This window comes from Neoarius graeffei, chromosome 22, assembly GCF_027579695.1.
Source record: "Neoarius graeffei isolate fNeoGra1 chromosome 22, fNeoGra1.pri, whole genome shotgun sequence".
NCBI classification, from domain to species: domain Eukaryota; kingdom Metazoa; phylum Chordata; class Actinopteri; order Siluriformes; family Ariidae; genus Neoarius; species Neoarius graeffei.
The window spans coordinates 941682-956206 of NC_083590.1; the positions used below are offsets into that span (position 1 = coordinate 941682).

Consider the following 14525-nt stretch of genomic DNA (forward strand, 5'->3'; position numbering starts at 1 on the left):
CAAGGAAGGAGGTCACTCTCAGGGGAACATCGAACTTCTGATTAATCTAAAACCTGATTGGGTGAAATTCGTTTATGGGAATGCAAACTGTCCCAGGCCTCCCCCATCCCAAGCCTTCCCGCTCTCCCTTACTGATATCATGTGTTCTCGGCTCATGCCCAGTGTTCCTGGGATGGGCTCCAGGTTCATTATAAGCCTGATCATAATGAATGGTGGTGTAGTGGTTAGCACTGTCGCCTCACAGCAAGAAGGTTCTGGGTTCGAGCCCCGTGGCCGGCGAGGGCCTTTCTGTGTGGAGTTTGCATGTTCTCCCTGTGTCTGCATGGGTTTCCTCCTGGTGCTCCGGTTTCCCCCACAGTCCAAAGACATGCAATTAGGTTAACATAGGACAGCCTTGGGCTGAAGTGCCCAAGAGTGGCGGCGCGTACGTACAGTATGCAGCGGCTTTGCTCTTCTGTGATGAACTAAATTTCATTGTACATTTGTGCAGTGACAATAAAGGCATTCTATTCTATCTATCCTATTCTACCAGGATAAAGCAGTTACTGAGAGTGAGTGAGAGAGAGTGAGTCTTATGCAGTGTAATTAACTAAGAAACCAAATAATAAAATAAGCATAAATAAATTAACAATAATCTTTGATAACGTGTAATGAGTGAGAATCTTTTTTTAACATTGCATGGTTACTTAAAGTGATTTTACTGTATTGAATGCTCTAATAATTGATCAAACATTCTCTAGGGTACTTGCTCCTATGAGATTTCTCAGACGTGTGGAGATGTCTCTGACAACGACTTGCGATTCCGTGTGGTGGCCACCAACATGCATCGTGGGAGCACAGTTGTGTCATTTGTCTCTGTAGTGGATATATGGCTAACTAAACAAGGGTCACAAACACACATTACAATTGGACAAAACAGGAGACTGAAGGTAATAAACTTCTACTTTATATCCATTTTCAGAGAAATATGTGTGAGACATGGATGCTCAGAGAACTTTTTTCTTTTTTACTCTTTCAGGTTGATGGAAATGAAATAAACTCATTTACTTATCAAATCAGTAATCTAGCAGAAATATATCAGGAGCAGAATTTTATCATTGTGAATGCGTCACGTGAGCTCATCGTCTCCTTCGATGGTCGTTTTACACTTTTAGTGAAGTTGGGCCCAAGCCTCCATGGGTCCGTGTGTGGGATGTGTGGTAACAGTAATGGAGATCCTGTGGATGACAAGACCCTGCCGGATGGAGCACTTGCACCGAATGATACTGTTTTTGGGAACAGCTGGAAATCAAACATCAGCAGCCCAGGGTAGTTGATTATATTTTAAGATAACAGCAAAATAATTCTGTGAAATTAGAGACAACTCATAGACTCAGCACTGCATTTAGCCTTGAACCATTCTATGTTATAAATGAATCACAAGTTAAAAATGGTAGAATTGGCAAACTTGAGATATTTATTTTCATGTATATAAAATACATCTTCATCTAAAGATGTCTCAAGTTGAAAATGTGCAGGACCATTCTCATTTCCCTGTTCCATATTCTCCTTGTCCATGTAGATGTGGTGCCAGTGACCAGACTTTTGATATCAGCGACTGCCCCTTCAGAGAGGAGTGTGCTGAGCTCTGTAGCATTATCACCAATACCAGTGGACCTTTCCAGCACTGCCATTTCCGTATCGACCCTGAACCTTTCTTCACTTCCTGTGTGTATGACTTGTGTGCTTACCCACAGACATGGGGACAAGACTTGCTCTGTTCAGCTGTGGAGGCCTATGATGCTGCTTGCACCACACTGGGGCTCCAAATCCCAGACTGGCACTCTGATCTATCTTGCTGTAAGTTTGCTGGATGTATGCACCCATCTCTCAGATACGGGATGTTAAGAATCCGAATAAAAATTGGATTTAGTAATTGTGGCACTCGCTGCTGTGAAGGGAAGAACAGACACAGAACCCAAGTCTTCAGTGCAACGTAAACATGAACTTTAATTGGAGAATTAGGGAGGGGGAAGTGTATGGAGGGTGAATGACAAGTCTGTGCAGGCAGTGGAGAGCTCAAACCGGCGTAGGGTGAGGTTGTGGGCGGGGACTGGCTGCACCAGTGTCTTTCAGTGATCCAGAGGCTTCGAGAGTGGGGGCATTCACCGGCGAACTGTACAGGGTGCTCCAACTCTTCACTGTTGTCCTTGGGATCAGCAAGATTACCTAGTCAGTGTGTGTGTTTGTATATATATATATATATATATATATATATATAAAATAGGCGGCACGGTGGTGTAGTGGTTAGCGCTGTCGCCTCACAGCAAGAAGGTCCTGGGTTCGAGTCCCGGGGCCGGCGAGGGCCTTTCTGTGTGGAGTTTGCATGTTCTCCCCGTGTCCGCGTGGGTTTCCTCCGGGTGCTCCGGTTTCCCCCACAGTCCAAAGACATGCAGGTTAGGTTAACTGGTGACTCTAAATTGACCGTAGGTGTGAATGTGAGTGTGAATGGTTGTCTGTGTCTATGTGTCAGCCCTGTGATGACCTGGCGACTTGTCCAGGGTGTACCCCGCCTTTCGCCCGTAGTCAGCTGGGATAGGCTCCAGCTTGCCTGCGACCCTGTAGAAGGATAAAGCGGCTTGAGATAATGAGATGAGATGAGATATATATAAAATATGTGTGTGAGAGAGAGTGAGAACTGACTGACCTTTGTGAGCCACAGTGCCTTTTTATCCTCCCCTGGCTGCTTGAGGAGAGTGAATTAAGACACTGATTACGCTGCTCCAGGTGTGTGTGATCAGCAGGCCCCACCCCATGGTCACGTTGTTTCTCATCTCATCTCATTATCTGTAGCTGCTTTATCCTGTTCTACAGGGTCACAGGCAAGCTGGATCCTATCCCAGCTGACTACGGGCGAAAGGCGGGGTTCACCCTGGACAAGTCGCCAGGTCATCACAGGGCTGACACATAGACACAGACAACCATTCACACTCACATTCACACCTACGCTCAATTTAGAGTCACCAGTTAACCTAACCTGCATGTCTTTGGACTGTGGGGGAAACCGGAGCACCCGGAGGAAACCCACGCGGACACGGGGAGAACATGCAAACTCCACACAGAAAGGCCCTCGCCGGCCACGGGGCTCGAACCCGGACCTTCTTGCTGTGAGGCGACAGCGCTAACCACTACACCACCGTGCCGCCCCACGTTGTTTCTGATTGTCCAAAACAATGGTGCTGAAGTGCCACTGTTTCTTCAGCACAATGGGAGCGATTCCCTGTGGCTGCCATCACATAATAAAATGGCATAAAAACAGCAACAACAATATTAATAATAATAAGAAGAAGAAGAAAATGTTTGGCATATTTTGACTGTATTATTTTTCACTGACTCTTCTATTGTTCCTCTGTTTAGCGAGAGTGGATCCCTGTGAAGATCTGAACTGTACTGAGGATGAGTGGTGTGGGAAGAAAGATGGCATCTATGGCTGCTTCTGCAATGAAAATCATCCCAGACCAAACCCTGATACTTGCGGTAAAAAAACTAAAAATAAAATACATTGCCATGGAACCAAAAGCCATAATTACTTAACTCCCACAAGCCTTCTCTGACTAACCTCTTTTTTCTCCCAGACTCTCTTCAGGAGTGTGAGAGCAGCTCGAGCACTTTGTCTCTATCCCGCTGTCAGCTGTTTGAAGCTGGTTTTCCTGCTAGTACCCTGCACTTGAATCAGCCCAGCTGCACTGGAACAGTCCAAGATGGCAGAGTGGTCTTCCACTTTGATAATGATGAACACCTCTGTGGCACCAATCTCATGGTACACCTAACTGAGATTGGTTTAAATTTCAGCTACACTTGCCACCTGTAAATCAAGAAGTCAGAAATGTAAAAGTGTGAATTTAATTTCCTTATTTACAGGCCAATGGCAGCCATTTCATTTATGAGAACCTAATCCAAGGGGAGGTGGACTTATCCATAGGCCCAATTCACAGGAACAGAAGCATAGAGTTTATTTTTTCCTGCACCTACCAGCTCACCCAGGCATTTAGTATGGACACTGAGCTTCATCCTCTACAGAGGTAGGAGTACAGTCCAATAAAAACTCTTTACGTAAGGGATGTAGGTTTTCTCTTGCTTTTATTGTCAACACCAGGCTTGTTGGCCAGGTACTAATTAGTCTATGGCTATACTTTTTCAAAGCATTGTGCACAAGACTCTTCCAGAAGGAGTGGGCATGTACCAAGTCAGGATGATTCCCTATGAGGATGCTGGATTCTCCCATCCCTACACCGGCACAGTGAATGTACACCTGGGCCAGGAAATCTACATCGGAGTCTTTGTTGAAGGAGTGGACAGCCGTCAGGTTGCCATGGTGATAGATTCATGTTGGGCCACACCTGTAAATGAGCGAAACTACACTCTCCACTGGGACCTGATTACTAGAAGGTATGTAACTTCCTCCTCCCTCTGTACTGATACATACTGTATGTTCAAGGACACGGGGGAATAGGAGCCTCTGACTGCTTACTCTTACAAAAGTACAGATACACTCTTTATAAATTTCAGGGTGGTAGGTATGTACAGCAAGACTAGTTATGACCTGCAAAACTATTTTACATCTGTAAACTGTCAGATGCGTGAGGGATGCGGATGTAAGTGCAGAAGTGTTTATTATAATACAGTGCGATATATATACGAAAAGTGCATGAAACACACACACAAAGCAAACAGTCCAAATCAGCAGGCAAGGTCATGAACAAGAAAACAGGCAAAGGGTCAATCGAGGTGCAAACAGGATGTCGGAGGTAAACGAGAACAAGAACTAGGAATAGGAACAGGAGTTGAGAAACCAGGAAAACCACAAACATGGGAAACAAGGCTCGGTAATGCACACTGAACATGGCATAATACTTTGCATCGTCCTTGCATCAGCGCAGTCCTTAAATAGCCCAACACTTAGTTCATTAATTGAGAACAGGTGCGCCTTGTTCACGGCGCGCGTGCTGGAGCTCACTCGGCGCACATGCAGCCCGAGGTGCACCTTTTGGTACACGTGCCACAGCGTGCAGGACTGACATAAACTTTACACTTAAGATGCTAGGAACATCAAAATTAGTGCTACAATTATCGAGTGTCTCAGCTAGGTTAACCATCTTACTAACTAGATTTAATTTACCTAAATATAAACAGATTTCAATTATTATATACAAAATTAAATATGCACTTATAAATTATGTGTATAAATAAATACAGTCCTCAAAAAAATCTCCCAGCCTTACTTACCCAATGGGCAAGCAGCACCTAAAACATACTTGCCCGAAAAACAATTCCACTTGCCCAGAGCTTTATTTTATTTTGGAGAGGACAGAATGCAGTTTATTTATTTATTTATTTATTTATTTAATATCAGTGAAGCAGCATAATTATGATAAATCCACAAAACCATAACACCGAGATATGCAGATGCATTCAGAAAGAAAGAAGTTCTAGTAGTAGAGGAATTAATAATTTAGGGTATATTAAGTTGTAAAGTTTTGAAAGATAATAATAATAATAATAATAATGCTGGAGCTTTGTTTCTGTTATCAAAGGGCCCCAGTCCTGTGCAAAATGTCACCGTGGAACCAGAGTGTAGAAATGAACCTACAGTTCAAGAGAGTTCTACACACACACACACACACACACACACACTGAACTTTACAACAGCTGCACACATGAAATGGAAATAAATCGACTCGTGCAGGAAAAAAAAACTATTTTAGATAAAATTATTATTGTCCATTACACACTGATCAACCTGTGTGACTCAGTTATGCCTTTGAATTGAGAATTAATGAAAAGGAAACTGAACATTAACCATTTATTGAAATTATTATTACAAGAATGATTATAGCTACTATATAACTACAGCTACAACTGGAATGTGCTGATTCTGTTAGCGTTTGTAATTATTGCACCATCCACTATTAGATAAAATTAAAATAAAATCTTACAATATTGTTTGAAAGTCTAGAGCAAGATATTTTGTTATTTTACAAATAATAACACTTCAGATATTGTTTTAACAATAATAAGCATCACTGTATAAATGATAGAGTGCAGATAGTGTGTAACTACATGTCCTTAGGGTTGATGAGACATGGACAAGTGGGAATAAGAGCTAACCCACAGTTCAAGTCAAAGCCCTTTGAGAGTAAATGCTTTGGATTTCACAACATTCTGTTCCCAAAAGCTGATGTCGGGAAAAAGTCTTTACACAAAGAAGGTTTTCTTGCTTCTGTAGTTTTTTAAAACTTCTTCTGTGTCGGGACTTTTCGGGAAAAAGAATGCATATTCCAACATGTACAGTAGCTAATGCTAGGCCACAAAGCTGCACCGTCACTCCAGTTGTTTTGAGGAATTTTGCACGGATCAGAACCGCTAATAAACTAATTTCCATGTATATTTATCCTGCGCTTCTTTCCAACTAAGATTGTCCAAGTAATCCAGTAGTAGAGCTTTTTTAGCTGTAGTTTTCTTCAGACAACAGCAACAGACACTGGACATCTCCGCTCGGCTTCAGTATGTAAACAGCCAATCAGCAGGTCCCGTATGTGTTTACAATTTTTATGTCACAATTTACAACGAATGGGAGACACCCTTTGTCGGCTGTCCACCAATTACAGGCTCCTGTGCCACAATGGCGGTATGTTGATAAATATTTAGAAAATAAAAATTATATAATTATGAAATATATGAAACCATCAAAAACAATTAAAAAATCATATGTACTGGTTAGAGGTAAGGAATAGTATTCAGTGATATTGTTTATTATTAACTCCAATCGTGATATAAAAGTTCAAAGTTTGAGACCTGCCCACTTCAACCGCGCTGCTGGCACACAATGTCCTTGACCCTCGTCGTCCTGAGCCAATTGGTATAATTACATCATTGCGTGGACCCCTCTGAGCCAAGCTTTTCCAGTACACTCGAACACACGCATACTTCAATGAATTATAACCAAAAACAAGGAAATTTTAATGATGTCCTCAAAATATTTTTGTACTTGTATATATTGTCATGTTGATGAAGAAAACTTTTTAATGCATTTCCCGTGAAACGAGATGAGCTACTTTAGACTGGTTCTGCTCCCTTAGCGCCTGTGTGCCTGTGTTGCTTAGGTTGCCAGCACTAACTTTTGTCGTCCGATCAGATGATTACCATTAAAGTTTTACTCATCCTTGCACAGACTTTAGTCATCTGGGACGATTGGACATGAGGTTTTTCGAGCATTGAAATATGAGTAAACATTTTAACACGCTTGTAAATAATATACATAGCTTATAAATAAAAATTATGCAAAGTTATAGCCTCAGTTCTGAGCAACATTTACCTTTCTTACAGTGACAGCAATGACACACGTGGCTGAGCTGTTTTTATACAGCAGTAGATAAAATTTAGCATCTAATACTCAAACCCGTAAGGCTCTTAACCTCCAGAGCCAGGGTTCTGATGTCAGCATAGATCTTTGAACAAAATGTACCATGTCATTATTTCCTATACAATGAACTTAACTCCATATATTCCTCAGAACACCTTTCCTGTCAAGTCAAATTTATTTGTATAGCACTTTTAACAACACTGTCACAAAGCAGCTTTACAGAAATTTAAATACTTTAAACATGAGCTAATTTTATCCCTAATTTATCCCCAATGATCAACCCTGAGGTGACGGTGTCGAGGAAAAATTCCCTCAGACGACACGAGGAAGAAACCTCAAGAGGAACCAGACTCTAAAGGGAATCCATCCCCATCTGGGTGATAACAGATAGTGTGATTATAAATAACTCACTTCTATAACTGTGTCCTATAGATTCACAAACTACAACTGTGTAACCAGGAAATTCATTATAGTTTAACAGGAAGTTTGTTTTGTTGAAGTTATAAACTGTTCACTGATGGAGACTTGAGTGCAAAACTGTTCATGACAACTGCAGTCCTAAAATTATCAGGGCGATTGTAGTCCTCAGCCATAAATGTATTACTGTAAGTGTCCAGAGCGTCTTCCAGTGCAACTTTCGCCTGTCCATATGGGGCCGTCCTCCACAGGAGCAATGTGATGAGACTCCAGCCAGACGTAGGGCATCAGGATTCCTGTCCTACTTTGGCCACACAAACCATGACCCATATTTCTTATATCCAACACTAATATGTCCATCCATAAGGATTAGACTCAACAACTGACTGTTTAGTGTGATAACAATTTCTTTATAAACATCCGAAACTGGCTGCTGATTTTAAAGAAGGACAAAGTTGATTCTGCTGCTATTTTTTTTTTTATTTTACTGTGAGAATAGCCTTTAAATTTATGTTAGTAACCATCACCCACACGAAGCTCAGCTGTCCCAAGGAATCCTCACCAAACTTCCCATTTAATAGCCGAGTAAAGTGATTACAGCAATATCACCAAGCCCAAGGAAGATAGCTGAGATATTTTAGCCCACTGTTGAAATACAGCTCCCTACATCCCTGAGTCGGGTGGTCAAGGTCATCCAGTGTGTTACCCACCCAGTACCCTCTTTTTTCTGGCAGAACAGCAAGGATCAATTAATTTTGATTTTTTAATGTTTAATATCAATTATTTATGTTTGATTCATCTTTTAATTTTACAACTGCATAAAATTAAACTGCATACAGCATACATAACTACATAGATCTTTAATTCATGTTTCTTGATGAAGAATGTGCAGTGTAGTGGAATTTTTGCTTTTAATTAATTGTCCAGAAGGCTGCCTCTATGTGTAAATTTAACCAAATATACCTTTTCCTGATTTAAGCTTGTGGTATATTAAATTTTCAGGTGTCCGAATGTAAACGACGGCACGGTGAGGATTTTTGAGAACGGTGTCTCCACAACTGGGCGATTCTCTTTCAAGATGTTTTCTTTTCATGAAGAAGAAACCATGGTTTTCCTTCACTGCAGCATTCACCTTTGCCTTCTGAGAAATCACAACTGTGCCACGGTGAGTTAATAAACTCCAGAACTTTAGAATCTTACCCCAGTGAAAGCAAGAGGATGATTAACATGCAAAGTGCATGTACAACAAGCCTATGGGGGAACACTGTGTAATAATAACAGCCTAATTTCAACACTGCTGTACCTAACACACACACACACCTTAATTATACCTGCTCAGTGCTGGTGCATTTCCAGTGACAGAGAGGGGAGACAGAATGGGAAGGGTGTGTGAACCCTAATGGGAGCAGCCGGGGAGGCACACTTTGTGAAGCTTGACTGATGGACTACAGTCAGTTATTTTACACATACAAAAAGACCTGTGTGGCTGATAACTATCCAGTCTGAGATAAAGTTTGTGTCCCCTACAGTAAAGTGATGTTGAGTTTTATCCTCTCAGCATCCTGAGGACTTCAGATTATTCAAATGGGACTGATGGCAAAAGTGGGAACAGTAAAGAGTGTTTAAGACGGGAAAAGAATTAACTACCTAACAGGTTAAAGTTAGTCAATAAAGTTAAATAACACCTCATTTGAATGTTCCTTTTTATTTTTTGAAAAGTAAAATGTCTAAGTTTTGGTGCTCCGTTAATGTTCATGTTAATATTTACACCATCATCTGACTTCACTGGAGCTGCTACAGCATGGAACACTTTAGTGATGTAACCAGGGACTCAAACATCTGAAATAATTAAAACCATCTGTGAATCAGGAACTAAAAACAGGAATAAAATGAAGACTTTAAACATGTTGTCTTGATGTTGTGTGTTTTGTGCAGCGCTGTCACCATGCGTATCTCCACCGCTCCGGCAGATCTGTGGACGTCCATGACCGAGCCTCCATCTCCATCGGGCCTTTTATCTTGACCGCAAATACTAACAGAGGTAAAAACTCTCAATCAGAGAGATGGGCCATGTTTTCCTCACATTTCAGTTTTCTTAACTCCATTAAACTGTAGTGACTGACCGCAAAGTGGGCATGATCCTGTTTTATCCATGTAGAAGTCACTGGACACAGCTTGAATTTTCACTCAACTGGGATGAAAAAAAAATCTGAACTTACTCTTCACACTTTAAAAAAACAGTGACCACAATGGTGTTATTTCTATTTACAGTATGATAGAAACTTACATCAATGACCTTTATTAAAAAAAATCTCATCTTTTTCTGTTTATAACGCCCATTTTTACTTTTTGTTATTTACAGGTGTGTAGGCCAAAGATGAAATGAAAATGTATTTTCTTGGATTTCCTGACCCACGACCCTGAGTGGTATAGAACATGGATGGATGGATTTCCTGAGCATCTGGATCTGTTTCTGAATGCAAATATTGTATAAGCAAAGATTTTCCTGTTTTTCATTTCTCAGTTAATGAGTTTCTATGATTTCTGAATCCTAAAGCAACATTAATCGTTAATTACACAATGAGCAACTCTGTCTGTTTACATGATTTAACATCCTTTATGTTCATTCTTCTGATTCCTTTGAACCCTGAGGGAGTTTTTTGGTGTACAGAACCAGAACTGGGGATCATGCAGCAGAAAGTCAGTAATCTGAGTCGCAGTACAGCTGACACTCACAGGGACAGTAAATTAATTCTGGCTGTTTAAATGGTGTGAAAAATGTACTTCATCCTGTAGAACGACTGTATAGTAATCCTGAAAATGTTTTCCATGTTTGGGTTTTTTTGCACTTTCAATAAAGTTGAAAAACTGAGAATGTTCTGTTTGGCTTATTGGGTTGGTATGGAGCACTTGCATGTGACGTCACAGCCGATCCAGATTGTGACAGACGCCATCTTGTCGGTCAAACGCCATATTCCGCCTTCTACTTCTGGTTCTACTTCTGCTTTTACTTCTACCTTTTCTTCTGGAAAACCCTACTATATACAATTCTACTACAACGGCTGCGGCTACAAGCTGTCCCTACCTGTGCACATTTATGTTTTTTGTGTGTATTTTTGCGTGTTGTTTGTCTGTACTGGACTTCAATATCCACTACAACCGTATGGACTTACTGGACATTGGTTTCCAGCAGAAAATGACGGTTTGTAGCGATTTCCATCGCATGCACAACATTCCGGACGAGATAGCAAGAACAGCGGGGTCTCCGTGGATTGTTATCGGAAGCAAAGCGAAGGGGGCGGTGTCGGGAACGGAAGCAAAAGCGAGGCTGCAGGCAGAGCCGGCCTGTTGACTAAGCTCAGAAAACAGCCACTCAAACCTCCACTGCCAAGCCTCTATCTCTCCAACGCCAGATCCATGTAAACAAGACGGACGATTTGGAATTACAGCTGGAATTACCTTATTCTATTCTATAATCGGCTGGTCAGTGCTATACTCAATACTTAAGTGACTTACCCATCCAATGAGGATTCTTGTTTACAAGATGCCACATCTGAGTCGCTGACAAATCCTGAATTTCTGTAAAGATAACTGTCCAGAGATTTATAGGCATGCAGTGCTTCACCACTGAACAGCGAGGGAAAGTTAATGAGGTAATTATACACGTCCGGGTATTCCACTGGCAGTTCAAAATCCGGTCGTGAAAACTCCGTCCGGTAAGCCATAAGGGTCACAAATCTGTAGATCATTTATTTTAGACATATATCTAGTTATCTGTTCATTAGAAAAATGAGTCGTGTCGTCCGTCGGTTGAAATTGATCCATTCTGTAAACGAGTGCAGCAGTATTCAGCGGTGTTTTTGACCGACAAGATGGCGGTTGTGTACTTTCCGGTCACGTGACTGCAAGATCTCTATTGGATTATTTCTCACATTATCTCAATGCAGTTCCACTCAACATATTGCCACATCAGAACAACTAAAGTCAGTAAATCAAATCGAGTTTATTTGTATAGTGCTTTTAACAATAAACATTGTCGCAAAGCAGCTTTACAGAATTTAAATAGTACTATACATTAATGACTTGTGTGGAGAAAGTGTGGCTGAAATGTGTGTGTGTGTGGGGGTGTGACGGTCTGTTTCTGAAAGATGTATTTCTTGTAGTCAGCACAAAAAGCAGGTTTCTTGATTTCTTGAAGATTTTCTTGTTGGGTTAATCAGTGGTGTGTGTGTGTGTGTGTGTGTGTGTGTGTGTGTGTGTGTGTGTTGATAGCTCTATACACTGCAGGAAAATAAAAACAGATGTTTAGCTCCATGAATGCTCACAAACCCCACTAACTCCTGGCAGTGAAAAGCTGCTTATAGTCTGTGAACGCCGTAAATCATGAGGGGGGGCTCAGAGGGCACAGTGCTGGAGGTGTGAATGACTCTAATTAGCATCTGAATAGCAGTGAAACCATCTGGCTGGAACTTTCCTCTCTCTAGCATTGGATTAAACAGTCAAGAAAGCTCACTCCTGATTGGTTGGGAGAGCCATTGGTCATCCTGGACCATTTTATTACAGGCTTGGATAAAGTCCTCTTTTACAACAAAAATAATAAATGTTGTGTATCATTAGTAATCTTGCTAATTTTTGGTGTGGAGAAGAAAACTCCCATCCAACGGGTCCTCAGGATTACCACTATTCTTGACACAAAGGGGATTAAAACAAAAGACATGGTTAAAAATCTTGGTGTTTTCATTGACAGCGAGCTAAACTTTGACAGTCACATGAAAGCAATCACTAAATCGGCATTTTATCACCTAAAAAACATTTCCAAACTAAGAGGACTTATGTAAAAAAATGATCTGGAAAAACTTATACATGCCTTCATCTCTAGTAGGGTTGATTACTGCAATGGCCTTTTCACAGGCCTGCCAAAAAAGACCATCAAACGACTTCAGCTGGTTCAAAATGCAGCGGCGAGGGTTCTCACACGAACAAAAAGAACAGAGCACATTACTCCAATTCTAAGGTCCCTTCACTGGCTTCCAGTAAGCTACAGAATTGACTTTAAAGTATTGCTGCTGGTGTACAAATCTCTAAATGGTACAGGGCCCAATTACCTCTCTGATATGTTGCAGCGGCCTACCCCAATCAGATCTACCAGATCGCAGCAGCAAAACTTACTGTTAAAACCTGTTGTTAAAACAAAGTGTGTTGAAGCAGCTTTCAGCTACTATGCAGTACAGCTATGGAACCAACTGCCAGAGGACATCAAAAATGCTCCTGCTGTTGGCAGCTTCAAATCTAGACTAAAGACCAAGCTGTTCTCAGATGCTTTCTGCCAACTGATAAATATCATCATCTTTACATGTTTTAAACTTTAACTTTTATTGTATTTTATTCTGCTGTTTTTTACTGAACTTTTACTTCATTTTATTATTGTATTTCTACTATTGTTTAATTCTTCGTAGGACTCCCTAAGTGTGGGTGGAGCACAGAGGACGGCAGGACAGAGATCAGGTCTATAATTCGGCTTTATTGCCACACTTTTCAGTTTAACAATAATCACTCGTATTGACACACACAACCGGCGTCTGGTTCAGGGATGAGAGACCCTTCCTCTCTCGCTCTCCCTCCTGATATAGGGCGCGGTCACTGGGAAGACACACAAACACAGGTTAATTGTTCTCAGGTGTCGTGATTCTGCCACTTACCTTCCCTGACTCCGCCCTCCTGTCACAGACCGGCGCTTGACCACGCCCCCACTGCCACATACCCCCACCGCCCGACTCAGGCCGGGTGGCCGTCCGGCCTGCAGCCGACTCCCCCCCCGTGACGGGAGAGGAAGTCCGCCACGACCATCTGCGCCCCCGGCCTGTGGACCACCTTGAAATTAAAGGATTGGAGCGCCAGATACCAACGGGTGATCCGCGTGTTGGCATCTTTCATGCGGTGGAGCCACTGGAGGGGCGCATGGTCTGAACAGAGGGTGAAAGGGCGCCCCAGCAGGTAGTACCGGAGGGCGAGAACTGCCCACTTGATGGCCAGACACTCTTTCTCTATGGTGCTGTAGCGCCCCTCACGCACCGACAGCTTCCTGCTGATATACAGGACAGGGTGGTCCTCCCCCTCCACCTCCTGGGACAAAACCGCCCCCAGCCCTCTGTCCGACGCATCGGTCTGCAACATAAAGGGGAGAGAAAAGTCAGGGGAGTGTAGAAGTGGCCCCCCACACAGTGCAGCCTTTACCTCTGAGAAAGCCCGCTGGCACTGCTCCGTCCACTGGACCGGATCTGGTGCCCCCTTTTTAGTGAGATCAGTCAGCGGGCTGGTGACGTCCGAATAATTAGGTATAAACCTACGATAATAGCCAGCCAGCCCCAGGAACTGTCTCACCCCCTTTTTGGTCTTGGGCCTCGGGCAGGCCGCAATTGCTGCCGTCTTATTAATTTGGGGATGCACCTGCCCGTTGCCCAAGTGGAAGCCCAGATACCGTACTTCCACCCGCCCAATCGCACACTTCTTTGGGTTGAAGGTGGCCCGGCTCCCCGCAGCGCCAGCAAACCGGCCCGGGCTTACCCTCTGCACCGGTGATCTGGGGCTCACTCACCTGAGGTGGGGGAGAGACAGACACAGAAGGGAGAAACGGGAGGGCACCGCGGGTGCGGCGGGCCGGCTGGGGTGGTGCCGGCCCCCGCCTCCGCGGTGGGGGAATGGGGCG

General features: G+C 42.7%; 1 protein-coding gene across 1 annotated transcript in view; it reads left to right on the forward strand.

Moving 5' to 3' along the window:
• LOC132870492 (alpha-tectorin-like) overlaps window positions 1-10694 on the forward strand; it is a 29906-nt gene extending 19212 nt beyond the window's left edge. Inside the window, exons 18-27 of the mRNA XM_060904148.1 lie at window positions 741-929; window positions 1019-1308; window positions 1562-1839; window positions 3397-3516; window positions 3615-3799; window positions 3901-4061; window positions 4183-4428; window positions 8822-8984; window positions 9755-9860; window positions 10182-10694. Coding sequence (XP_060760131.1) covers window positions 741-929; window positions 1019-1308; window positions 1562-1839; window positions 3397-3516; window positions 3615-3799; window positions 3901-4061; window positions 4183-4428; window positions 8822-8984; window positions 9755-9860; window positions 10182-10189 — 1746 coding nt within the window. The 3' untranslated portion in view covers window positions 10190-10694. The remainder of the gene's footprint in view (window positions 1-740; window positions 930-1018; window positions 1309-1561; window positions 1840-3396; window positions 3517-3614; window positions 3800-3900; window positions 4062-4182; window positions 4429-8821; window positions 8985-9754; window positions 9861-10181) is intronic.
• Window positions 10695-14525: the final 3831 nt, after the last annotated feature.